Source organism: Amphiura filiformis, chromosome 12, assembly GCF_039555335.1.
Source record: "Amphiura filiformis chromosome 12, Afil_fr2py, whole genome shotgun sequence".
NCBI classification, from domain to species: Eukaryota; Metazoa; Echinodermata; class Ophiuroidea; order Amphilepidida; family Amphiuridae; genus Amphiura; species Amphiura filiformis.
Genome location: NC_092639.1, coordinates 29,956,704 through 29,982,617, shown reverse-complemented (window position 1 = coordinate 29,982,617; position 25,914 = coordinate 29,956,704). Strand labels below are relative to the sequence as shown.

The following is a 25,914-nucleotide window of genomic DNA, read 5'->3' as shown; positions in this document are numbered from 1 at the left end:
CATGCTCAAACTATATAATTTACATTATCTGTACGCACTATGTCTGCATACATGTAGACTACCTACAAATAAATGTGGAAATAATAGCTATCAGCACACATTGGGCGTTTTAATACCGTCAAGCTACAGTCAATGTATTTACTTAGTGACATTTATACGAATCGTTCGGTGAAAGGTCATGGTCATATTACTGTGTATGCGATTCCGTTAATCGTCGTCAACGCATAATATATATATACATACTACATAGTGTGTACCGGGTGCCAGGTGATGTTCTGATATGGTGTGTAAATTGGTAAGTCCGTATTTTAAAAATGATCATGCAATGCAAGTTTACGTATTTCTTGTTGTCAATTAATAAGAATTCCTTTAAAAAGGAATGGGGCGAGCAAATGAGGAAGTGTCAAGATAAAGGTGTAGTTATTTTATTGTTTGAACTGTTTCTATAATTCGCATCGATCATAATGAGTATGTTTTGCCTCAAATGACAAGGACTATGATCTTGCAATGAGACTGTACAGTGTATGGACAGTGTAGCCTATTTGTCCGAATCATTTTGACTATTTGATTCTGACCATGTGATTAAAACAGGCTTTCAGATTGGTGAGCTATTGTGTACCAATTGATAAGGCCGGGCACGTAGTAAAAATACACTGGACAGCCAATTTACTGGCAAAAGGTGGGGCCAAATAAATCTTAGTTGATTCTTGAACACGAGTTAAGCATGCAGGAACCTTCAGGCAGAATTTGAATACATATTATCCTGTAACGTACGTTCACTTAGCCTAACAGTCAATGAACGTTCATTGTTAGCATAATAAGTAGCTTTCTATCAATTTTGACAAGTACAATGTTGTTATGACGTCATATTGGGAAATTCTGGCTATGTACAAAAGTACAGGCATAAGAAATCGGCTAATAATTCTACGAATGCGATTTTCACCGAATTTTCTCCTAAATATAAAAGGAAATGACTATTTAAACCTAACTGATAAGAAAAGGTCAGTAGTTCTTGCAATAATTCTAAAACAGCGAAATGAAATCGCCTAGAAACAAATGACGGGCCTACCCCCCCATGTGATCATCTGTGGTTACCTGGGAACCAAGGAAGAACAGCGCCAGTGCATTGATTGGTCACCCCAGGTTAAATAAATACATTAATAAATAAATAAATAAATAAATAAATAAATAAATAAATAAATAAATACATGAATAAATAAATTATTTATTTATTTATTAATGTATTTATTTATTTATTTATTTATTTATTAATGTATTTATTTATTTATTTATTTATTTATTTATTATCACTAAAACGAACACAAATTTAGATGGATCTATGATTAGCTTAGGTCGTTTGGGCGTAAACACGTGCGTTTTTTATGACGGATAAAAAATCTTCGAGGTACACCCCCCCTCATCGCCTTTGATTGTGCAGAAAATGGCTCAGTGTAGGTCTATTGCATTCATTTTGTTTACAGGTCGTCAACAGGTAACATAACCTAATAAGGTCTTGAAACGGGTTCATCGGGTTTGGTAATGACGACATAAACAGGTTTTTAATATTTGTCAAAACCAGTGAAGAAACTTACTATTTTCTTGCTGACAGTATCCTCAGTGAACCACTGACTTTATCGAAACTTGTTGATGTTGTCATCAGCTGTTGTATCACAACATCAATAAGTTTCGATAAAGTCAGTGGTTCACTGAGGAAACTGTCAGCAAGAAAATAGTAAGTTTCTTCACTGGTTTTGACCAATTAAAAACCTGTTTATACCCTAATATAAAGACGTGGAAGAGATTTTTTTTGCAAATCAAAAAGTGATTTACTACTCGCATTATGATACTGACCGTTTTAGGTTTGAAAATTGTGTTCTCACAAATTTGGCTCATGCAAAGGGGGAGCAGAGATTTTTTGTGGAAGGCCGAGAGGGGTGGGCATGGTTTTTTGCCATGCCAATTCAGGGGGGGGGGGCAATGGTTTTGTTTTTTGGTAAGCCATTTTTCTTCTGGTAAGCCATTTTGAAATTTGCCCACCAGGCCCGGGGGACAGATAATTATAATGTTTACTAATGCTATTATGAATCAATGCCGAGGATTCAGAGTAATTTGGCCCATAACATCTGAAGTAGTAAACAAAAAGGGGATAAATAAGCTGTTGCTTTTATACAATATTACCTCCTCAACCAGCCAATATGTAATGCAATAGATAATGTTAAAGAAATCAGAGAGAAAAACGTCCATCAAGCGGCCCTCACGGCACATTCCAGTATAGAATTACTTTCATTACATTATTATTGCTACATCCATGAAGAACCCCATATAATCATGATACTTGCTTCCATGAGTTAAAGGAGGATTTCGCGATCCTAGCATCCTCTTTTTATTACATTTTCCAGTAGATATCCACGAAAAATGCTTATTCCCAAAATTTCGGTTGATTCCGATTTTGCGTTTGCGAGTTCAGCAAATTTGACGTTATCTTTGCTAAACGAATTAATCTGCAAGAAATTTTTGGTACATTTAAACATTATGTAGCCAGAGGTTTCCAGTGGTATAAAAATCTCAACTTTTTTTGAGAAAGTGGAGGGATGAGGCTGTGGATCACGAAATGCCCTTTTAATATAATTAAGGGCTATCAAGTTGCCGAGTTCGCCAATTTGTTTGAGGCATCGTTTGCAGAAGGAGTAAAGCTTCAAAGAAAACTCCTTGTAAAATATCAAGCAAGTAACAATCAATTAATATTTCGCTTCTTATGTCACTTTTTGTCTCATATTATAGACTTGACTCCCTAGGAAAATGTCAGGTGCGGAACCTGAAATTGCGGATAATATCTTGGATCCTGCTTCTGTCACCTACGGTGATAAAATAGGAGAGGGCGGCTTCGCTGTAGTCTTCAAAGCGCAGTTAAAAACTACGGATGGGGCATCAATTTCCGTAGCAGCAAAACGACTCGATGGATTAGACCGTACTGAGATCGATTACCTTTCCAAATTACGTCATCCGAATATCATAACCTATTTTGGATATTTTAAAGATGACAAACATCTTATGACTGCCATCACAATTGTTACAGAACTTGCGGGAAATGGTGATCTCAAATCACATCTGCGATCAAGCACTGATCCTCTTGTCCACGATCTATCTCAGAAATGGATCACAGAAGCCGCAGAAGGTATTCAATATCTCCATCAGAAGGGCGTGGTTCACAGGGACGTTAAATCGGCAAACTACTTGTTGATGTCAGATAACACCCTTAAGCTGGGATATTTTGGACTTGCTAAAGATCTTGATGAGACTATGTCTACCGTTAGTTCTGGCACGGTGCGATGGATGGCCCCGGAAGTAGTACGAGATCTGAAGCGCTCCAAAAAATCAGATGTCTACGCGTATACTATTGTAGTATGGGAGATTTTGCATAGAGGTAGACCATTTGACGAGTTGGAAACAGACCTCGCCATCATGACGGCCGTTTGTGATGGGGAGAGGCCGGTGATCAGAGACGGATGCCTGGATCGCTTTCGTTGGATCATGGAAAACGGTTGGCATTGGGATTACCAGCAAAGACCCACCATGGACGAGATTGTAAGCATTTTGGAGGCCGATGAAGGTAACAACAGATCTTTTTTCAGTTATAGTAATTAGACCAGAACCTTTGTCAAAAGATCACCGTGAAGAAGGTGTCATTCCCTTCCATAATCCCTTCCAGGGTTTTGGAGATATTTTTACTTGTATTGTATATTACTTGATATTTGAATAGCCTCTATTCTGAATAAGTAATTATGGAAAGCCACTGTTGTTCACCATGCACAGACGAATACCTTGCTAACAGCCATGAAATGTAATTAAAACAACAGTTTTAATGTGCTTCGATGGCGCCATATGTTCAAAAGAAACGTCAAAAAAATGTTTGGGTAGATTTAATTGTTAATTTGAAACTTGATATTTATATTATTTCATTTTTTACACAAATAGGAAAGAGCATGGACAGCATAATGGAAGATATGAAACGGGCCGACCAGAAAAATAAGAAAGCACTCGTAAGTTATTTTTTTAATTAATTTTGTGTTGCTTGCTTAAGATCACACCACCAAATACCAGTCCCGTTAAGATCATACTAAATTCGCCTTAAAAAAAGTTCTAGCGGTTGCTTTGATGCCAGCCCAGCCCTTCCTAGTATAGGAATAATAATAGATTGACTGTCATTGTCTTCAAGACTAGCCCGTGATGTCATAAGGATTACATAATAAGGTATATATATTGCTGATCGAGATCGATGGGCAAATGTGATGCATGCTGGGAATGAAAATGGCTTAAAAGCTATATAATTCGTCACCCGAGATCGCAAATTTGAGCCATTTCCTTCCCAGCATGCATCACTTTTGCCAATGGATCGCTTTTAGCAATATACCTTATGCAAAATCATGCAAAGTATCTAGACAAAAAAACTGGAGAAAAGTGGTGCTTAAAGTGGTACTACACCCCTGATAAATTTTGTGACTAATTTTGCATTTTTCTTAAAAATAACTACACACTGGTTATGTATTATAGGAACAAGGAATCCAATTACTTCAATGACATTTCAGTGATTCAAAACAAGTGTTTCATTAATATATGTTACGAAATGAGGTACATACTAGCGGTACCTCTTTTCTTATCATAAATAACGTACCGCTTGTCTTGAGTCGCTGAAATGCCAGTGTAGTAACTGGATTCCTTGCCCCTATAATATACATAACTTTTGTTACCAGTGTGTTATTATTTTTTGAGAAAAATTTAAAACCAGTCACAAATTTATCAAGGGGTGTAGTACCACCTTAAAATCAATAAATCATTAAATCATAATGTGGTACACTTGCAGAATTTAACATCATGACCACCAATCCAAGTAAATAATTGAAACAGCCAGTAATATTAAGGGCACTGGACCATATATCGACCGAGGTATCGGTCGAAAATCAACAAGTGCTCACTCCCTGATAATATAACGATTTTCAGAATTGCTATACTAACATGAAAGTATACAGATTTTCATAACAATTGGAAAAAAAATTACTTCTAGTCCATTATCTGATTACGTTTGACTTTGTCTGGTTCATTCACAGGAGTCTTATTTATTCCACCCAGAAGCCGACTCCGAAATGCAGAAGAGTTTGGAAAAGGCCGATAGACAGGTAGCGTGCTATTTTTAAACATATTACACCCATGCAAGGGCGTCAATCCCAGGGGTACAAGGGGACATATTTAGATGCGGGACAAAATATCAAATTCCCACACAATTAGGCCTTCGTTTAGAAAAAAAGTTAACTCTTTCCAAGTAAATTTGTACACATTATAATAGTGTCCACCAAATGGCTTCAGTTTAGCGCTCATTTAGTAGCATTTTCCAACTTCACAGGAGGCACGTCCTCCTAAACACCCCCTGTGTCGTACTTGAATCAATGGTTAACCAGAAGATGCAGAGGTATATGCATATACCCCGGACACATCGCCCGGTTAATAATTACATTATACAACCAGAGACACTGAAATGAATACACGGGATCGATACACGTAAATGTGCTATGCACGATTGATATTCAGACGATAAATCTTTGGATAACGGGGTAGAAAATGATGAATATCTCCCGTAAATGATTTCGTATAAAGAAACCAGATCTGGTTCCTTGCACTTGAACATATTATGTTCAACGGATATTATCGTCGTTAGCTAGCGTCTTGAGAAACTAGCGTGCGTCTTGAGCTGAAAAAGTGACCAAAATTCAGATTTTAAATAGCGCAGCGTAGACCCTCGTGGAGGTAGTCTCGGGCCAGACTGTATGTGGCTATCACGAACATACAGGATCGACGAGTGTCAGACCGACTGACACAAACTGGCTGTGTAGGAGACTATCGTAGAGGCAGTCTAAAAGCAGATGACCATGGCGTATGTATGCTCGCTGACCGTACAGAGGTCAGTCACAGGCTAATGTCATTAGCCTTAGTCGGATGTCCTTCAGCCCATTATGCGTTTAAAAACTATTAAACAGGTCGAAACACAATGGCCATGCGTGGCTGTGGATTCGACCTACCATGGCATTTTCTGCCATGAAGATATCGGGGCGATGACACTGTGCCTCGTGATCTTCAGATCTTGAAAGTTTGAAATTCAGTTCAGTCTTTGTTTTGTAAGCGAAAGTAACTTTTTACTATCTATTCTCCAGGCCGATGACCATAGTAAGGAAATGGATGAACTAGAAGAGCTGAAGCGACGCATGAAGAAAAGGGTATACTTCATTTTGAATTTTTTATTTAAATTTTTGTGACAACGTGATAAGAAATTCCTGATTTTCGTACCTGTTGTACAAAATATATATGGTTATTAGTGGGTTTTTAGCGGGTTCGCCGTCGGACAAGTTTAGAACTGTCAAGCTTTCGTCAGGAGTAGCTCTGACTTCTTCAGGATAAAGTACCTAAGAATGAGACATGTAGACCGCCCCTGGTCTACTAATGACTCTGAAAAGAGTCGTTCACTGAAGACTGCCCCTTGTCAACAGAGAACAAGCAGATCTCGCCTATCTGCTAATATAAAGGTTTTGGTGGTTCTGAAAAGAGCCGTTCACTGAAGACTGCCCCTTGTCTACAGAGAACTAGCAGATCTCGCCTATCTGCTAATATAAAGGTTTTGGTGGCTCTGAAAAGAGCCGTAAGTTTTTGGTGGCTCTGAGAGCCGTTTGCTGAATACTGCCCCTTGTCTACAGAAACAAGCAGATCTCGCCTATCTGCTAAAAGCCTATCCCACAATATATATATGGTTCCTGCCTGGATTCCCTCCCGTCATCCGTTCGCAAATTCTCTCCGACGGTTCCTTTGAAGGTTCAATAATATGTTTATTGTTTATTGTTTACCCAGGATGGTCCATGAGGGACACATGCTAATCCTTGGGAAATCCATGGACTGTTCCAAGCTCATACATGTTTACTTGCAGATCCAATTAAAACAGTTCCAGTTAGCTCAATAAAACTAGACTCTGATGGGTGATGACGGTGCAAGTTTGATCCCACCGCAATGTTCCAATTCTGTTCTTGTGGAAGAAATTAAGTGAGCTATAGCTTGAAATTCAGGTTCAAGATTAGCGTCTGACCGCTGGTCGTAAGCGGCAGTTTTCGAATTTTATAGGTTATGGTAAGAGTTAAATTTTGCGTTTACGATTGGGGTTGTGGTACTAACGAACTTTCGGACTAGCGACCCATGAAAATGACTCAGGGGGGGGGGGGGGGGGGGCCGGCCAAGATTGACTGAATTTTGACGTCATCATTGGTTTTACACGTAAACACGAAAATGTCTCAAATAATTCCAAAAGTGTATGCATGTTATTAAGAACTATTTTATCAGTCTAAATCCGTTGAGGTTCGACAGTGAACCTCATTGTAAGTACTGTTTTTGAATGTTTTGTATGAATAACGCACGATATGTTTACGATATATACTAAAAATTTATCCCATCGTGTATCAATGTTTGCGTGGTCTAGCGGTAAGAATCTCGCCTCCCACGCAGAGGGTCCCGAGATCGATTCCCACTCCCGGCCATAATAAAAAAAATTCTTCACATTTATTTTGAATCCAAAAATATTTATTTTCATGTGAAAATGTTTACATTGCACTGAGAAATGTATTTTGTGCATTTTTTTTTTCTGTAACGGGGCCAATAGAGCTAAAAACGCACCTCGGCACGGGCGTCCAACGTCCAGGCAGTGTTGCCGTCATATTGTCTGTTTTGTTTACGCTATTGGCTGTTGCCACATGAATAATGTCGGCCACCGTCGTCTGAATATGACTGGCGAATCTTAAACCTCGAGAATTGGCTTATATAATTACCATGATTACTATGAGTATGAGGAGGTATTAACACCATTATTCGGGTATCAAAAGGTAGAAATAACGTGTATAATGTATTCCTTTTCCTTTTTCAACAGGGTAAGGAGAAGAGAACAAAGAAAGGGAAGTGAGAATTCTACCAGTTACGATCAGTGCTAAATCGAGTATAAATCCTATGCTAAATTGAGTATAAATCCGAGTATCAGCGCAATTAGTGTCATCAGGTTGCGATTTCCAAAACGTACGTATCGAAACGCCCGTACATATATTCAAAATCATTCTCATGCGATAGGATTTGAAATAGATGTACGTGCGTACGATACGTACGTTTGGGAATCGCAACATCTATATTATATAAAGATCGGCACTAGGCAGCGACTAAACGACTAATCTTCTCTTAAATTTGACCAGCAGCATAAAATATAGACACTAGGCCCTATTGTTACTTAATCCCATACCTCGCATTTTCATGTATGCAATTACACATGTATTTCCCATCAAACTTTATAAATTATCAGTTTCTAGTAAAAGATTGTGTATGACTCTAATAATAATTGTATTCAAAACTAGCCCGGGTTCACAGATTCGAACCTGACAATAAAAATGTATTCGTATTGTTACGCGATCTGGCGTAACAATATCAACGGCGGCAAAATGTGGAATTTGACAGACAACACTAGAAACAAAAACAGAAGACGGTAAAATTATAAGAACATTGGCATCATAAAACCTCAAAACTGGGTAATCATGTATGCCAAGGATGTTAGATTTCAGCACTATAGGCAAAACATCTAATTTTCGATCATGATAGGATGTACCTTCTGCGTCAGCGTACTTAACATGATCACGTGACCTACATGGCCGAACCTTGACCTTGCCTAGCGACGACCGTAATCGAAAACCTGATTGGTCAATTCTCAAAAGCTTTGTTTGCGCCGTAAGTGTGTGGTCTTTGCCTAGTACGCTCGACCAAAATATCTGTGGGTATTCATACTGGCTCTCATGATCGAGAATGAGTTATTTTGCCTATAGGAGATGCTAACTCAATTTCAGTACCTCCTTTGGGTCCGGTTGGACCTGCTTGAGAGACGTAGTTCTGGTATTTCAAATGTTTACTGGGGCTTTTTATCTAATTTATATGCAAAGGAACCAGAGAATAGCGAAAGAAAAATGATGTTATGAAAAGGACAGAGAAGAAACAAAAAATACCATAATATACTCTTCCCGCAGAGCAATAGGCCATTCAAATATCGATGTGTATACACTTAATAATTATTAAGAAAAATTCAAACACGACGGTTGTTTGATGGAATGTAGAACTGTATTCATTTTTAAGCAAAGTTGAACACTGATGGCGCTATTCATGTTAAATCTTGTTTGCAACTTTACAAGGGGTAGACACTTGAATAATGGTATTAAAACATTATAACAATGAGTAACATATAGCAAGGAAATTTTTAAGCTACTTTTTATCATAAAATGAAAGGAATAACTCATATTATTGGGCTAAATTAAATTTAAAATATATGTAAATAACGCCCTCAGTTTGCACAGTAATATATAGTTTATAGAATAAAAATTACCACAAAAAGGCAGGAAAGATGAAAAATTTGATAAAGAAAAGATAATCTATAGTTTAAAATATTTCAAAAATATATGTGTATATTTTTAGTGTGATAGCGATTTTTAAGGTCTAGAATTGAAAATTAAGTCATGCTTTGTTAGAAACAGTAATAAATGACCACAATAAACAACCGTGGGCCAGTTGTTTGGAAAGAAAGACGAGTCTTCAGTGTCTTCCCAGCAAACACAAAAACGTTTTAAATAAGTTATATTTTGGCTTTTGGTTTAGGTAAAAACGTTTTAATAACATTAAAATGTCGGGTTATATAAAGGTCATGATAACGTTTTAAAACGTTTTGTATGAAAACACACTGCAAGAATATGTTTAAATGTTTTCAAAAAATGTTATTGTAAACTAGTTTTTGCAAACATTTTTGCCAAATATTGTGTCAATATTTAAATAACATTATGTTAAAATATTTGAACCCAGCAAACACAAAAATGTTTTTTTCAAAACCTTTTAATAACATTTAAATGTCGGGTTATATAAAGGTCATGAAAACGTTTTTAAAACGTTATTGAAAATATCTTGGGCAAACGTTTTTCGCAAAATATTTTTTTTAACCCCAAAATAACATTCTGTTTAGAATGTTTTGTATCAAGTTTTCAAGAACGTTTTTGGAATGTTATTAAAACGTTTTTATACCCTTTATATAACCCGCCATTTAAACGTTTTCTGTAAAACATTTTTTGTTTGCTGAGCAGTAGATTATCAAAAAATGTTTTTTTAAGGTTATGAAAACGTTTTATACTCTTAATATACCCTTTATATAACCCGACATTTAAACGTTTTCTGACAACCTTTTATAACCTTTTGCGAATGATGTCGAAAACGTTTTGTGTTTGCTGGGTTGGGCGTGACTGGAAAACATGAATGTGGGTTCTATAAAGGAGATTAAAAGGCTTGATTATAAGGTGTGTCATTTCCACCCCTCTCGGGAGGCGAGAAAGTGTCTGAAACTATCATTTTGTTGATTATTATACTATTAATGATAATCATCATGATCATATAATAAATTGATATCAAATGAGAGATCCCATTTTTCTTTCTCATTAACATATTGAAATTAGGAGTTCCAAATCGGTGTATTTCCGAAGATATATCAAAAAACTGTTGAATTAGTCTAAAATATGGTATACCACATTTGAGACTAATTCGACAGTTTTTTGATGATTTCTCCGGAAATATACCAATTTGGAACGCCTAATTTCAGCATGTTAATGAGAAAAATATGAGCTGTCACCTGATAACAAAATCAGCATTTTGATGGGGTAAAGTGAGGGGATGAGGTTGTCAATCAGGTTACCCACCTTTAATGACTAAAACTGAAAAAAAAATACTTCTTCCATTCCATTGGCCTTAACTAATTTTTAGTCCTTTTGATAATTATTTCAGAATGCCAATTTTTTACATTATTATGTTTGGTTGAACCCAAGTGTGCAAAGATATTGGCTCTATCTGAAAAATAATACTGATAAAAATGAATGCTTTACGCCTAATATTTATTGGTCTCGCTATGAGTTTTAAAATATTGCACTCGAATATTTTAAAACTTATAGTGAGACCAATAAATTATGTGCTCAATCGATCCAATTTTATATCAATATTTCAAGATAGAATTATTTCTTTTTCAGAAAATAAAAACAAATATCAGGGTCGGTATTGCAAAGTACAACTATTTTCAAAGCAAAGTCTGTCGGGTTCTGAATCCTCGATGTATTTTACACCGTTGTTTGATGGCATGTAGAACTGTATTCATTTTTAAGCAAAGTTGAACACTGGTGGCGCTATATATCTTAAATCTTGTTTATATCTTTACAAGTGGTAGACACTTTTATAATGACATTAAAACATAAAATGAGTAAAATATAGCAAGACCATTTGCAAATCTATCATAAAATGAAAGGAATAACTTACATTAATGGTCTAAGTTAAATTTAACATATATGTAAATAGCGCCCTCAATTTGCACACAAACATACAATTTATTGTATAAAAATTACCACAAAAAGATAGAAAAAGATGGAAAATTAAATAAAGAAAAGAAAGTCTAAGTTAAAAATAGATACAAAAATATATGTGTATAAATTAGTGTGATAGCTGTTGGTATTGAAAGGGTCTAGAATTGATAATTATTTACTGTTTTGTTTCGAAACATTTAATTAATGGATGATCGCATCAAACAACCGTGATTATCATTGCACTACGGTACAGTTTGTATCCCGACTTTTTGTCTGAGGTCAAAAGTCGTGCAGATAAAAAATAATCATACCGATAGCAAATAGAACGACGACCAGATATGGTTTAATCTCTCACACAGGGGGTGTAGATTTCAAATGGAGTCACCCATTCAGATAACCTCGTTTGGAATTCAGACTCATTGTGTGGGAGATTAAAGTCATGTTTACCATAGGGGGTGTATGGATTTCAACTGGAATTGCCTAATGATAAATAATTATTATGAAGATATTGAAAATCGAAAACAAGTTACAATACTGACATCGCAAGGGAAACAAGTTCTTTTTCGTCGTCATGGGAGCAAAGTTAACATTTCCGGAGGTAGATCTTCCTGGAGACCGGACTTTTATAGTAACGGGTGGAAATGGTGGTATGTTGCCAAAATAGATACACGATAATTATATTAATATTGTTTTATAATTTGTACAATACTGTCAACACTAGGGAAACAAGTTCTTTTTCGGCGTCATGGGAGCAAACTTAACATTTCCGGAGGTAGACCTTCCTGGAGACCGGACTTTTATATTAACGGGTGGAAATGGTGGTATGTTGCCAAAATATATATATTAATATTGTTTCATAATTTGTACGATACTGTAATATATAGCGAAGTAAAATTTTGCCATGACCATGGTCATTATAGGAATGTAACGCAGATAGACAAACGGCTTAACCCGCGGGCGTAGCCATGATGTAGGGGTTGCGGGGGGACTTGACCTCCCTAACAATTTTTACCCTGAACAGTGGTCCCTTTCGTCAAAGTTACCGGGGAATCGCACCCCTGCGCCCTCTGGCTAGTATCTGCGACAACATATTAAGTGTCACTGTGGAAATACGGTGTAAAAAGTATTGTTTTTATAGTACCTGTTTTGTTCCTGATTATCTGTAATTTATACGTACACGCAATATTAAACTTTATCGATTGTCACTTTTAAATCTGTTTGAATGTGTCTTTCACGTGGATTGTCAATAACAATACTGTTTTTGGAAGCTAATTTGATATGGAATATGATAAAAACGAGGCTTAATAAGAAATGGGATTTTCATTCTTCTCAAATTAGCCCCGTAGATCCCACTTTTCTTAAATTACACTAGTAGATTCCATTACTTCTCAAATTAGCCTCGTACACATTTCTTATCAAACTATCCTCGTAGATCCCAATTCTTTTCAAAATTAGCCTTGTAGATCACATTTATCATGTTTATTCTAAAATTAGCGTCGTAGATCCTATTTTTCCTCAAATTAGCGTCATAGATCCCATTTCTTCTCAACATAGCCTCGTAGATCCCATTCTTTTCAAAATTAGCCTAGAAGATACCGTTTCTTGGCCAATTGCCCTCGTAGATCCCATTTCTTATTACCCTCCTAATTACCCTCGTAAATCGAATTTCATCTCAAATTATCCTCGAATTAAGATACACTTTCAGAAGAAATGGGATCTATACGATGCTCATTTTTAAGAAGAAATGTGAGTTGCGAGTGTAATTAAGAAGAATTGGGTCTACGAGGTTACGGTTAATTTAAGAAAACATTGGATCTGGATTTACGAGGCTAATTTGATAACAAATGGGATCTATATACAAGCCTATTTTGAGAAGAATTCAATATATCGTCGGCCGTATCTTATACTGACGTATTTGCAAAATACACATTTCGAGAAATCGAATTTGAAAATTTAGCGATTTTATTATATCCAAATATTTGATGAAAAAAGGATACCGGTTTGCTGGATAGAGGCAAAAGTTATTCTCCTTTACAAGAAAATAAAAAACAAATACAGACCTATCAGCCTGTTATCACATGTGTATAAAATTTTCACAAGGATAATACTGAACAGATTAAAAGCAGTGCTTGATGAAAACCAACCACGCGACGAGAAAGGCAGGCTTCAGAAGTGGATATTCAAAGGTAGACCATCTGCATGCCATCAATCAACTCATTGAGAAGGCAAATGAATATAACTTGAAGCTATGCATTGGATATAGAGACTATGATAAGGCCTTTGACTTAGTGGAACATAAAGACCTCTTCGTAAAGTCGACGAAGAATATATACAAATTCTTGAGGACATTTACACATTACGCCACAGCCAAAATCCACCGCGTGGAGTGAGACAGGGAGATACTATATCCCCTAAAATATCCACCATAGCAATGGAAGATATATTCAGAAAGCTGAACCTACAGGAGAGGGTGATCAACATAGATATCGAGAAGCTAACAGATTAAAAACTGGCAGAATAATAAAGAGGGTTACGTCCAACAATGGTCGAACACAGTGAGGTGAGGTGATCTTCAATAATTTCAGACTGAGAAAGGGTATTTTAATTCGAGGATAATTTAAGAAGAAATGGAATCTACGTGGGTGGATAATTAAGAGAAGGAAGAAATGGGATCTACGAGGGCAATTGGTCAAGATCAAGAAATGCGATCTATGAGGGTTATTTGAGAGGAAATTTGATTTTTTTTTGATAAGAAATCAGATATTTACTTTGCCATAAAATGATTGTATATCCATACCACCATTTTTTGTTAGGAATTGGATACGAAACAGCGAAGTACATCGCTGCGCATGGAGGACGAGTTGTCTTAGCATGTAGATCAGAGGAGAAGGCAAAGGCAGTAAGTGATTCTAACTCCACTTATTTTTCGACAGGGATATGTAAGGGTAATTGTACCAAAATTAGGGACCAATATCTAAGGATTTGTCGAAAATATGGACCCATTTTTAAGAATGTTTGGTTAAGATAAGTTCATATTTTCACCGATTTTTATAGCTTTATTACCAAAAAAGTGATTTAAGCTTTAAAATAGTTAAAGTAATGTCTCATCTCAGGGACATAGTAAAAATGCTGAACCCATAATGAGATCTGCAAATTGATAATTTAAAAACAGCTGTAGCCAATTATCAACAGTATACAGTTCGTTTTAATTAGCCTAATTGCATATCATCACGTAACACAACAGTAATGATTTTTACAGGCTATAGAAGAGATGCAAAAGGAGTACAAAGATGAAAAACAAAAGACTTCCCCAACTGCGGCTAACGCAGGCGCGTCCAATGGCCCGGATGATCTGAACATTGAGTTTATGAAACTCGATCTGGAGTCACTGGCTTCTACCATGGAATTTATCGACGCATATAAAGCGAAAGGGTATCCTCTACATAGTCTTATCTGCAATGCTGGTATTGCGTATGCACCATACGGTAAGTTTTGTTGTTGTCGATTCTGTTAAATTTAGCTCTCGATGGGAGTCGACATAATTCCGAAGAAGATATGATATGTTCAAGGGTATAATTTGAGATGAAATGATTATAAGGGTAATTGGAGGGTAATTCGCTGTAGAAGTAGTGATGTAACAGGATTAGTTACCATAGTGATGGGTCTAAACTATTTTTGACTGTTTTGCCCTGCACTATAAGCAGGCTGCACTCATCACCCATGATCACCTGTGTAAGGTTAAATACAATACCTTTTCAAAGGCAGTATTCTTACAGGTGCGAGTGATTATTCTGTGGCGAAATGTAGGCGAACTGCGTAACGTCTAGTGCAGGGCAATATATTCAAAAATAGTGTAGACCCGTCGCTATGGTGATATATCCTTTTACATCACTTCTACGGCGAATTGAGAAGAAATGGGATATGCAAGGGTAATTTTTATTTTTCAGTTACATCTACTGGATGTTGAGCTATTGTACAGCAATTGTACAAACTGGTAAATCAGTAATATACGTCTAGCCCTTTTCTATTCACAGATTTTCCATTGTATTTTTGTTCCAGGTTCGTTAAATAACCTACCAAAAACTTCAAATACAGATGTCAATTGAGATCAATTCTGTATTGATTTGATAATGCTGGCGTCTGAGGTGTTAGTGTTTTAAATTCAAGAAACTTTTGACATTAAATTCTATTATATTTACATATTTTGGTGCAAACAATTTAATTTTAAAGAGAGATTTTATTTCACTTCTCTTTTGGTTCCTTTCTTTTAAGGTGAGACAACCGATGGCTATGAGCGGATGTTTCAAATCAACTATCTCTCGCATCTGCTGATTATCTTACATTTGACACCACTTTTAAGAGCCAGCGCCCCCAATAGTAGAATCGTGATGGTTTCTTCTGTAGCTCACACTCACGGTGCATTTGACTTGGACAATATACAAGGGAAACGGTCCTACAACCGAATCTATTTTTACAATCATTCAAAATTGTATCAGGTGTGTATCACCATTCTTGTGTTGGCAAAATATGTACAGGTATAACAGTATTATATATTATGGACGGGGTTCGTCAATTTTATGTAATTTGACAATAACAGAAAATATACCATTTTAAAGCACCAACCTCCAAAATGTACTTTTCTTTTTGGCTATATAACCTGGTCAATTTCAGTGATTTTAATGCGGCTTTGCATAATAGTTCCTCGTCGTATTTTCATGCATCGCCCAGGCCTATTAGTGGTATATAACCTATCGGGCTTCTAAGTTAATAAAAAATAAATAAAAAAAAATAAATAAAAAAAACTCGATAGTTAGCATTATGTGCTTACTATCGAGCGCTTTAAAAACATGCAAACACGAAGAGCCCCATCCACAAAAGTGTAAAGGGTTTTGAGCAAATAATCGATACAAATACTTATATACAAACAAGTAACCCTGCAAATGTGTGTCTCAACCCCATTAGCTCAGTTGGTAAAGCGCCGGTTTTTGGTACAATTTCATGTTTTCAAAAGCGCTAGATAGTATGTACATGTGCTAACTATCGAGTTTTTACGGTAGTTTAATGGAAATGGCTCCCTTATTTTTTCACAGGTTATGAGTATGTATGCACTAGACAGACGTTTGAAGAGTTCTGGTATCGGTGTTTTCTCCCTACATCCAGGCGTGGTGGAAACCGGTATTTTGGTTAATAACTGGACAGATTCGAAAGTTATGGTTCCAGTAGTGCACGGATTTATGAGATTATTTCGTACGTTTGCATTTCTTATAATTCAATAAACACTGTTGATTGCTTAAATTGGTTAATTTCGTGCAGACTTTTCTCATAACTCATAACAGTTAAAAGCCAAGAATGCCAGATGAAACTAGATGATTTAGATCCCAAACATACCAAATTATCATAAAATTATCCTAAAGGTTGACCTGAAAATGCTCTTGTTCACTGAACCGTAAATATCTAAAACGAGAGCGTGCCCTCAGAGGCGTAAAGATAATAATATTTGAGCAAAAATATCAAATAACATGAATAATGAGAGAAAACATACCATTTCAAAGCATTAATCCCAAAATGCACATTTTATGCTATCTGATTTGGTGTTTTTCAGTGATTTTAAAGCTGCCTTTTCAGCAAGTATGGTTCCTCGTCTTATTTTCATGCATCGCTCAGGCATATTAGCAGTGTATATTCAACTTAGTCACCTCACTAAAATGATCATTCTACAACTGGTCTTAAAATGATCATATCAATCATTTTAGTGCAGTGATAGCACCATCTGTTGTTATTACGGTTATGCCGTACATAAAATGTTTTGAAGCTGTATTTGACACCAAAGGATATAAAAACATGTATACCTTAAGGTTACGCAAGTTTATTTGAATTATAACCCAATATTTGTAAGGTTACGTAAATTTAAAACAAATATAAAAACCAGACCGACAGGGGGCGTATCAAATGTAAACTCATCTATAGTAGCAGACAATACCAATAATCTTGTGATATTTACACCATCCCAGAATGACCCCACGTAGTAGTGTCAAAATGTTAACTTTGCACGGTTTCACAGTTCTCCTCGTTCTTTTGGAAAATGACATTATTTTTACCGTATGCTCTTAATTTTAGACGTGTACAGAAATCCTTACCAGGGAGCAGCAACTACTTTAGTGGCAGCTTTAGATCCTAAATACGACGGGGAAAGTGCCTTGTATTTTGATAGCTGTAAACCTACTCCACCTGTGTCACTAGCAAAGTAAGTTTCTTAGGTCCGATTTCTCGTAGCTTGGCTAGCGGTCAGGCTCCCTAAGCTAGCAGGCTATCCATACCAAGTGGATCCATTTTATTGATTTATCTTTGTAGGTGATGTATAGGACTAACTGGGCTTAATCCTGATGGTTTAGGAAGCCTGACCACTGGCCATGCATCGAGAAATAATCTGTGTCCACTGGCTCTACGTTAGTCCTCAAGTCTTGGATTCTTTTTACTCGCACCTTATCTGCAACTGCACCTGTATATATTTTTCTTCATGAGCGGCTAGAAGCCGTGTTCCCGCTCGTCCACATTTGCACTGCACACAGTACGGCGATACTCTCGAAGAGAGGAATGTACTCACCGGTAGAAGAAGAAGAAGAACCATCCCTTAAAGTCTTAAACAATTATCGAGGAATAATTAATAAGCGTGTTTAGAGTGGGAGCAGATGTACGGTACTTTGGCAAAGCAATATTAGAGATGGTTGTACCCGGGACCTCCGATTGCAGTCGGTAGTGTTTGTATCGACCGTAAGTGCAGATAGAACGAGAGAAAGGATAGTTTACTTGATGGAATGTAATACAATCTGTACTTTAATTAGCATTGGGTTAGATCTTATACTTCACTTCCCTTAAAGCTGGTTTCATACTTTCTGCCGCTTGCCGCTGAGCGGCATGACGCTTCATCATGCCGCTTGTACTTTTCTGCAAGCGGAGCGGCACACCGCTAAGCGGCAGCGGCATGACTCTGAAAGCTACTCTTGCCGGCATGATTAAGCGTCACGCCGCTCAGCGGCAAGCGGCAGAAAGTATGAAACCAGCATTTACTGTTACCATGTGTTTTGCTCCTCCTCTCCCTCTCTTCTCCTATCAGCTTCCTCTTCCTCTTATTGTCGTTTTCTTTTTCAACTGCTGCTACTCTTCTCTTAAATCTCAGTCTTTCTTGAAGCTACAAGATTCGCCTAATGGCGCTATGGACTGCCTTGACATAATTGGAGTTTGGGGCACAATCTAAAAGTGCCCTCCCGTAAAATTCCCACCAGCAAATAAGGGCACGTATCCTTAATTATTGTTGGGATTTTAGAGGAGGGAGCAAATTTACCCCCAAGGCAAAGGAGCCCATGTGCGTCATTAGGTGTACATTACGGTATAATGCTTTGTGACCAAATTGGAAGTGTAAAATATGCTGGGCCTTCAAATAACAATTTGAACGTACCTTTAATTAGAAATTTCTTGACTTTATTAAAAATTGTCATGTAAGGTAATGGCAAACATACGGACTACGTACACTAGGATCCACAACATGTTCATCTATCAGGGCACAATTCATTGACCCCAATGCATTTATACATTCTTTGAAAATTTGGGTACAAAAACTCATACCCAGCAACTTGAGGTCATATTTGTTTTTTTGGTTTTTTTAAGCTTATTTATTCCCTGTACTTATGTCCGGTGGGGGAAAAACATACAAAATGACCACCGGACCCCTTCACAAAAATTTCATGACAGCAGACTTTAAAATAATATGTATAAAGATAAACATATTACTACCATTTACATTAGGGCCTACACTAACTTATTACACATGCGAAAAGTATTTTAATCACTTAACCATGGCAAAGACTTCGCCATAGTTGCCATTTTTTTGAGAACTTATTTAAATCCAAATTACATATTGCTTGATATTTCAAGATATCATAATAATATTTAATTTCTTGTTTAAAAGTTTTTAAATCTGGGTGTTTTTTTCATCATCTTTGCTCTATAGATATGGAATTTTGCCAAAGTCATTAAAAGGGTTAAAGTCAAATCAAATTTAGAACCAAACAGAATTGTTAACAAAGACATTTCCAATTCCACATTAGTTTGTTCTTTTATCCATAATTTATAGTACATGGTGTTACGTAGAATTATCATATGTCAGTGCAAAATTTGCTACATTAGTGGAACCAAGGTTTTTTTGCACCCTTATACCCTAGGTAACAAGGCCTGAGTTGGTTCCATTTTTTTCGAGGGTGTCTTCGGCGGCCATTTTGAAATTCAAAATGGCCACTATATTTAGCCTTTTTTAAAGCCATATTTGTCCCGAAAGTGCACAAAGTCATATTTTTTAATGATTATTTATACTTTTGATTGTCAAAATCCACTAAGAACATAATTAGGATCATTTTCTAGAATCCAAGATGGCTGCCAAATCCAAAATGGCCGCCGATTGTCTAAAATGTTCTGCCAGCTATAAGGACATTGATTTCTTTCCTTTTTTGCTGATTATTTTCACTACTAATGTTTCTGAGAATCCACTGAGAACTAAAAACTTAATTTGGTCCATTGTCTCCAATCCCAGATGGTCTCTAAATCCAAAATGGCCGCCGTTTATTAAAATATAGTATACCGCTTTAGGCAATTACTATCATTGAGAGTAAAATACACGTATCTCATTTATGATTGTAAACATCTTAAAGTAGTGCAACAACATTGTTTAAGGAGAATATAATAGGTGCATTTCACCTTTCAAAATGGCTGCCAAAATGTCTTGAAATTGGCTAAGATTAATATGTCAGCATTTATGCAATGAAATGCAGAAAATCATGTTTTTAAAAGTTAAAATTTCAATATTGTAATTTAACTTCAGACATTTATGATAGAGCTGATCTTGAGGCTTTTAAATGCCTAGTTGTCATTATCCATATTATCAGCATTTTCAAGTTCCTCAGCACAGCTGTATTGATACACTCTTCATTTGCTCCACGATCACATGCTACTGTACAAGTCAAATTGTGTCGTCTGCAGGAACATCTTCTGGAGCATTTCCTTATTCCACATCCGCACCTAACAAGCTCGACAACAGACTCGGGAGCTATTGCAATGTCTGACAGGATAGGTACTGGAATGTTATCTGCATCACTCGACCATCTTAGCTCGAACGGGTCTGGAATATTTGGATTTACCACAAGGTCTTGACTACAAACATTATGCTTGCATATGCGCCCGCATAATGTGTTGATGCCACACACCAGAAGTTGGAGGGATTTTATCAATCTCCCCTGGTTGGCTCTTGAATTGTTTCCATATCTCAGTTTTTCATCTGTGTTAGCCTGAAGGTCATTTTTTGTGCCCATGAGCCTGCACAAAAACCTTTCACAGCCTGAAACAACACTTTCATGTCCTAAGACGAAGATTTTCCTTCTGTTGTCACTTGTCCCCATAAGCATGGTTGTCTGAAGACCATGAACCGTGAGTCTTCGAAGAGCAAGGACCATAACATTCGTATCTGGAAACTGGAACAGAATCTGGAACAATCTTCCTTCATCCATTAGGTCGTCTCCCACAGTTACTACTTTCAAATGTAGCGTGAAAACCCATCTTTTTAACCATTGCTGATGTTGTTTCTTTTGCATGTTTTTTGTTTTCTTGTAGTCTTTAGTAGTAGCGTAATTTTTTTTGTAAAGTGCAATGATCATTTTGCGCTATAAAAAAGCCGTTGTATGTATGTATGTATCTTGGGTCATGATATGGACATTCTTTCCAGCCTCAGAGATCTCTGCTGCATGTAGCATGATTAGAGTGTCTACTTTCCTCTTGTGTACTAACACCTGTCGATGTCTGAACATCATTCATGTTGCTTTTCACATGCAGATGTGTTACAGTGACTATGAAGGTTGTCGTGTCATCTTTGATAAAGATATAATCAGACGTCGCAAGTTAGGAGTCCAACCATCAGCGAGAGCCTACATTGTTGCTGACACAGCCCCCATCCATGACTCAAAGCTATTTTTGGCTAACAATGAAACTAAGGACACCCTCGCAATCTACCTGGCAAACAAAGTTTTGAAGCTGAAGATTCCAGTAGTCACTGTAACACGTCTGCATGTGAGAAGCAACATGAATCATGTTCAGCCATCGACAGGTTTTAGTACACAAGAGGAAGCAGACACTCATCATGCTACATGCAGCAGAGATCTCTGAAGCTGGACAGAATGTCATATCATGACCCAAGATACAGGTGTTATGGTCATTGCTCTTCGAAGACTAACGGTTCTAGGTCTTCAGACAATCATGCTTATGGAAACAGGTGACAACAGAAGGAAAATCTTGCTGAAACCAATACATATCCGTCTTGGGACATCAAAAGCAGGATGCGACACATGTGGACATATCAGAGGTATAGGCAAGAAGACTGCCTTCAATGCCTTCACTGAAGCAACACCTGAAGAACTCACAGCACTGAGTCAACTTGGTGATGCAGAAATGCCATCTCAAAGTGTTGTTTCAGGCTGTGAGAGGTTTTTGTGCAGGCTCATGGGCACAAAATATGACCTACAGGCCAACAAAGTTGAAAAACTAAAATGGAAACGCTTCAAGAGCAAACCAGGGGGGATTGATAAAATCCCTCCAACTTCTGGTGCGTTGCATCAACACATTCTGCGGGCGCATATGCAAGCATATATTTGGAGTCAAGACCTTGTGGTAAATCCAAATATTCCACACCCGTTCAAGCAAGGATGGTCGAGTGATGCAGATAACATTCCAGTACCTATCCTGTAATCCTGTCAGACATTGCAATAGCTCCCGAGTCTGTTGTCAAGCTTGTTAGGTGCGGATGTGGAATAAGCAAATGCTCCAGAAGATGTTCCGGCAGACGACACAATCTGACAGAAGTACAGAAGCATGATGTGCTTGAGGATCAGATGTGGATAAGAGTGTACCAATACAGCTATGCTGAGGAACTTGAAAATACTGATAACATAGATGATGACAACTAGGCATTAAAATGCCTCAAGGTCAGCTCTATCAGAAACGTCTAAAGTTGAATTACAATATTGAAATTTCAACTTTTAAAACGCGATTTTCTGCATTTCATTGCATAAATGCTGACAAATTAGCTGAAAATCTTAGCCAATTTCAAGATACTTTGGTGGTCATTTTGAAAGGTGAAATACACCTATATTCTCCTTAAACAATGTTGTTGCACTATTTAAGATGTTTAGAATCATTTTCTTATCCATATCTGACAGAAATAAGATACATGTATTTTTCTCTCAATGATAGTAATTGCCTAAAGCGGTATGCCAAATTTTAATAAAAGGCGGCCATTTTGGATTTAGAGGCCATCTTGGATTGGACAAAATGGACCAAATTAAGTTTTTATTTCTCAGTGGATTCTCAGAAACATAAGTAGTGAATAAATCAGCAAAAGGAAAGAAATCAATGTCCTTATAGCTGGCAGACCATTTTAGACAAATTGGCGGCCATTTTGGATTTGGCAGCCATCTTGGATTCTATAAAATGATCCTAATTATGTTCTTAGTGGATCTGACAATCAAAAGTATAAATAATCAGTAAGAAAAATATGACTTTGTGCACTTACGGGACAAATATGGCTTTAAAAAGGCTAAATATAGTGGCCATTTTGAATTTCAAAATGGCCGCCGAAGACACATTCGAAAAATGGAACCAACGCAGGTTTTGTTCGTAGGGGTATTTAGAAGCTAAAAAGCATTGGTTCCACTAATGTAGCAAATTTTGCACTGGGTTACGTAACACCATGTACTTGTATTCCAAAATATTTTTGAGATTTGACAATTTACAAAAAGATGCTTAATTGTTTCCGAGTTACCCTTACAAAGTGTGCATAAATCATCTTCCCTTACATTGAGTTTTAACAACATACTATTTGTTCCTAAAAGCCTTTGGTTAATTCTATATTGGAACCATCTATATTTTGCACTATGATTGTTTGGTTGAGGTTATTAAACTATGCCATTGGGATGAGGCCATTGTGGTTCATAGTGGTACGAGTGGTGCAGAGATGCTTATATTTTGTAAACAACAGATAGATGATAGTGTGCAATATTGCTATTTGTTCAACAGTTCACATGTTACTTTCAATAAAATTCTCCCTGTGTAAATATCGAAGAAATTGCATTTTACCAAACTACTCTCTAATGATGTAAAATAGTGAAAGATTAAAAAGATTGCCTGCAGTGATCACTCAAATGGAGTGAAATAAGAGTGAAAATGGGCTATTCCAGTTGAAATCCACACTACCCCTGTGGAAGATTTTGGAAATACCTACCACAGGGGGGGTATGAATTTCAAATGTAATTAGTCAGGTTTAATCATTTTGAAACCCATACTCCCACTGTATTATGGCTTTAGATTAAATGAAAGTTACCCAATAATTGTCTATTCTATTCAAAACTCCTACTCCTACTGTGGACGACTTTAACTAAATCTTCTACAGGGGGAGTTGTGTATTTTAAATGGAGCAGCCCAATGTAGGCAAAAACATTTCATTCTTTTACATAATAGAAATGATCACATGACTTTACCTTTCCCGTATAGTCGCCATTAAACCTTTGTATTCTAAGACCAAATTTCAAAGTTTTCCATATTTTACCTCGGTTATTATACTGACAAGAGATAATTACAATCAATGGCGGCACCAGGATTTTTTTCTCCGGGAGGGGGGTCGGGCAAAGTGAATTTCAGGGGGGCAAAATCACACAATTTTGCCCAAAATTGCCACAAAAAGGGGAAATTTTTGTAATTTGGTGGGTTTTTTTACCTGGGGGGGGCAAACTGGGGTGGGCAAGAAAAATATTTAGCCCCGCCCCCGTAGCGCCGCTTCACTTTCTATCACTTTTAGCTAACCTATTTTCTTTTAGCTAGCCTACTTTGCTAACCCTCTGGGAGGCCTCCCCTAACCCTTAAGACTGCTGCAAGCCATACTCCATGTATATATGATGTCGTATATTTGCTGCAACAACAAGTATTCGTTATTCAAAATTGCTTCAAGTCTCTTGTTCTATAGATGGTGTAACGAGTTTTATAACGCCAAATTAGTTGTAAGATTTCGTAAGAACCCAATAATTAATCCATAATATTCATAGAAAATCCTAACAAACGTGCTACAAGTTTAGCTCACTTTTAATCTTTTATTGTTTCAGAAACGTCGAAAATCAAGAAGCTCTGTGGAAATATAGTTTAGAATGTTTAAAAGACTACATCAACGAAGATGTACTCCAAGGTGTAGAAGGAGAAGTGAAAAGCGAACCAGATGCAAATCTACCTAGCGAAGGCGAAAACCTGAAAAGTAAGCAAGATGTGAAAGATGAAGCCACACATGATACGGATACCGGAGAGGGCCGCGACGAATGTGAGAAAGAGGAAGTTACGCAAAATACGGATGCCGAAGAGGGCCGCGATGGGTGTGAAGAGGAAAATGAGGAAGTGGTACAACAAAGTGAAGATGACATCATTGAAGATAATCAGATAATAACAGAAGTACATGCTACTGATACCGATGATGTTAAAGAAGAGGGAAGGGATATAAGTCAGTCTGATTCGGAGGATCGTCAAGACGGTGGACGAAGTACAGATGCTGCAGATAATGCCGGTGGAGAGAATTAGGGAACCGCCCGATAGGCATAAAATCATGATTTGAAAAGATGCGTTTTTATGCCTAAATAACAATGCAAAATTTGAGAGGGATACAGAACTGATGTAAACACAACATGGATAATTGTCCCTTTTCACTGAAATATGTTTACGTCTACTTTGACAAATATGGTAATATGAATTCAATTTGTTTTTCCCTTTTATTTCCGAATAGACATTTCATCTATAAAAAGAAGGATCAACACAAAGTTTACAGGTTATCATATTAACTGTTTGAGCCAAAAAACAGGATCCGAGGTTGTCAACACACAGAGCGACAGTTTAAACAAGCAAACAAACAAACAAAGTAAGGTATAGTCCTCACACTTGATATGATTAGTATCGAGGTTAGGTTAAGTTTTCCGTGCGTAGCGGAAGTGGACTACACCACATTTCGTCATAATTCATTCTAGAAACGTTTGCTGCTAGAATAAGAACAATTTTAATGCTAAATTATTGCACATTCTAGGGAAGCGTGGTTACCGTTTTGAAATAACCGAGTGAGAGGGTTTTCAAGAAAATATTTTTCCTGTCAAAACTGAAGCATCCTCTGTATAAAAGAAAATATGAATATTAACTGCACATCATATATAACGATTCGTGATACCCAATTGTGGCACATTTGAGGTCGTTTATGAGGCAGAGAATTTTATTTCAATTTTATATACGCCAAAATATTTTTTAATTGAGCAAGAATAAGGATAGAAAAACGTTAAAAATTCTATGTATAAATAACATTAGACCCGGCAAAAGATTACTGTTTCGTTTTTATGGTAATCTAATCTTTTATTTC

The 25,914-nt window shown here is 36.9% G+C and overlaps 2 protein-coding genes and 1 long non-coding RNA gene across 3 annotated transcripts in view; 2 read left to right on the top strand and 1 right to left on the bottom strand.

Moving 5' to 3' along the window:
• Positions 1-25,914, bottom strand: part of LOC140166049 (uncharacterized) — a 64,157-nt gene that overhangs the window by 22,389 nt on the left and 15,854 nt on the right. The gene's annotated exons all lie outside the window — the stretch shown is intronic.
• Positions 151-12,654, top strand: LOC140166045 (mitogen-activated protein kinase kinase kinase 7-like). The gene is made up of 6 exons (XM_072189421.1): positions 151-295; positions 2,782-3,610; positions 3,976-4,040; positions 5,106-5,174; positions 6,204-6,266; positions 7,955-12,654. The coding sequence occupies exons 2-6, from the start codon at positions 2,800-2,802 to the stop codon at positions 7,985-7,987; spliced, it is 1,041 nt and encodes a 346-aa protein (XP_072045522.1). The 5' UTR covers positions 151-295; positions 2,782-2,799; the 3' UTR covers positions 7,988-12,654.
• LOC140166044 (retinol dehydrogenase 12-like) lies at positions 12,146-25,161 on the top strand. Its single transcript, XM_072189420.1, has 7 exons — positions 12,146-12,262; positions 14,255-14,340; positions 14,701-14,926; positions 15,714-15,937; positions 16,532-16,688; positions 17,559-17,685; positions 24,632-25,161. The coding sequence occupies exons 1-7, from the start codon at positions 12,187-12,189 to the stop codon at positions 25,092-25,094; spliced, it is 1,359 nt and encodes a 452-aa protein (XP_072045521.1). The 5' UTR covers positions 12,146-12,186; the 3' UTR covers positions 25,095-25,161.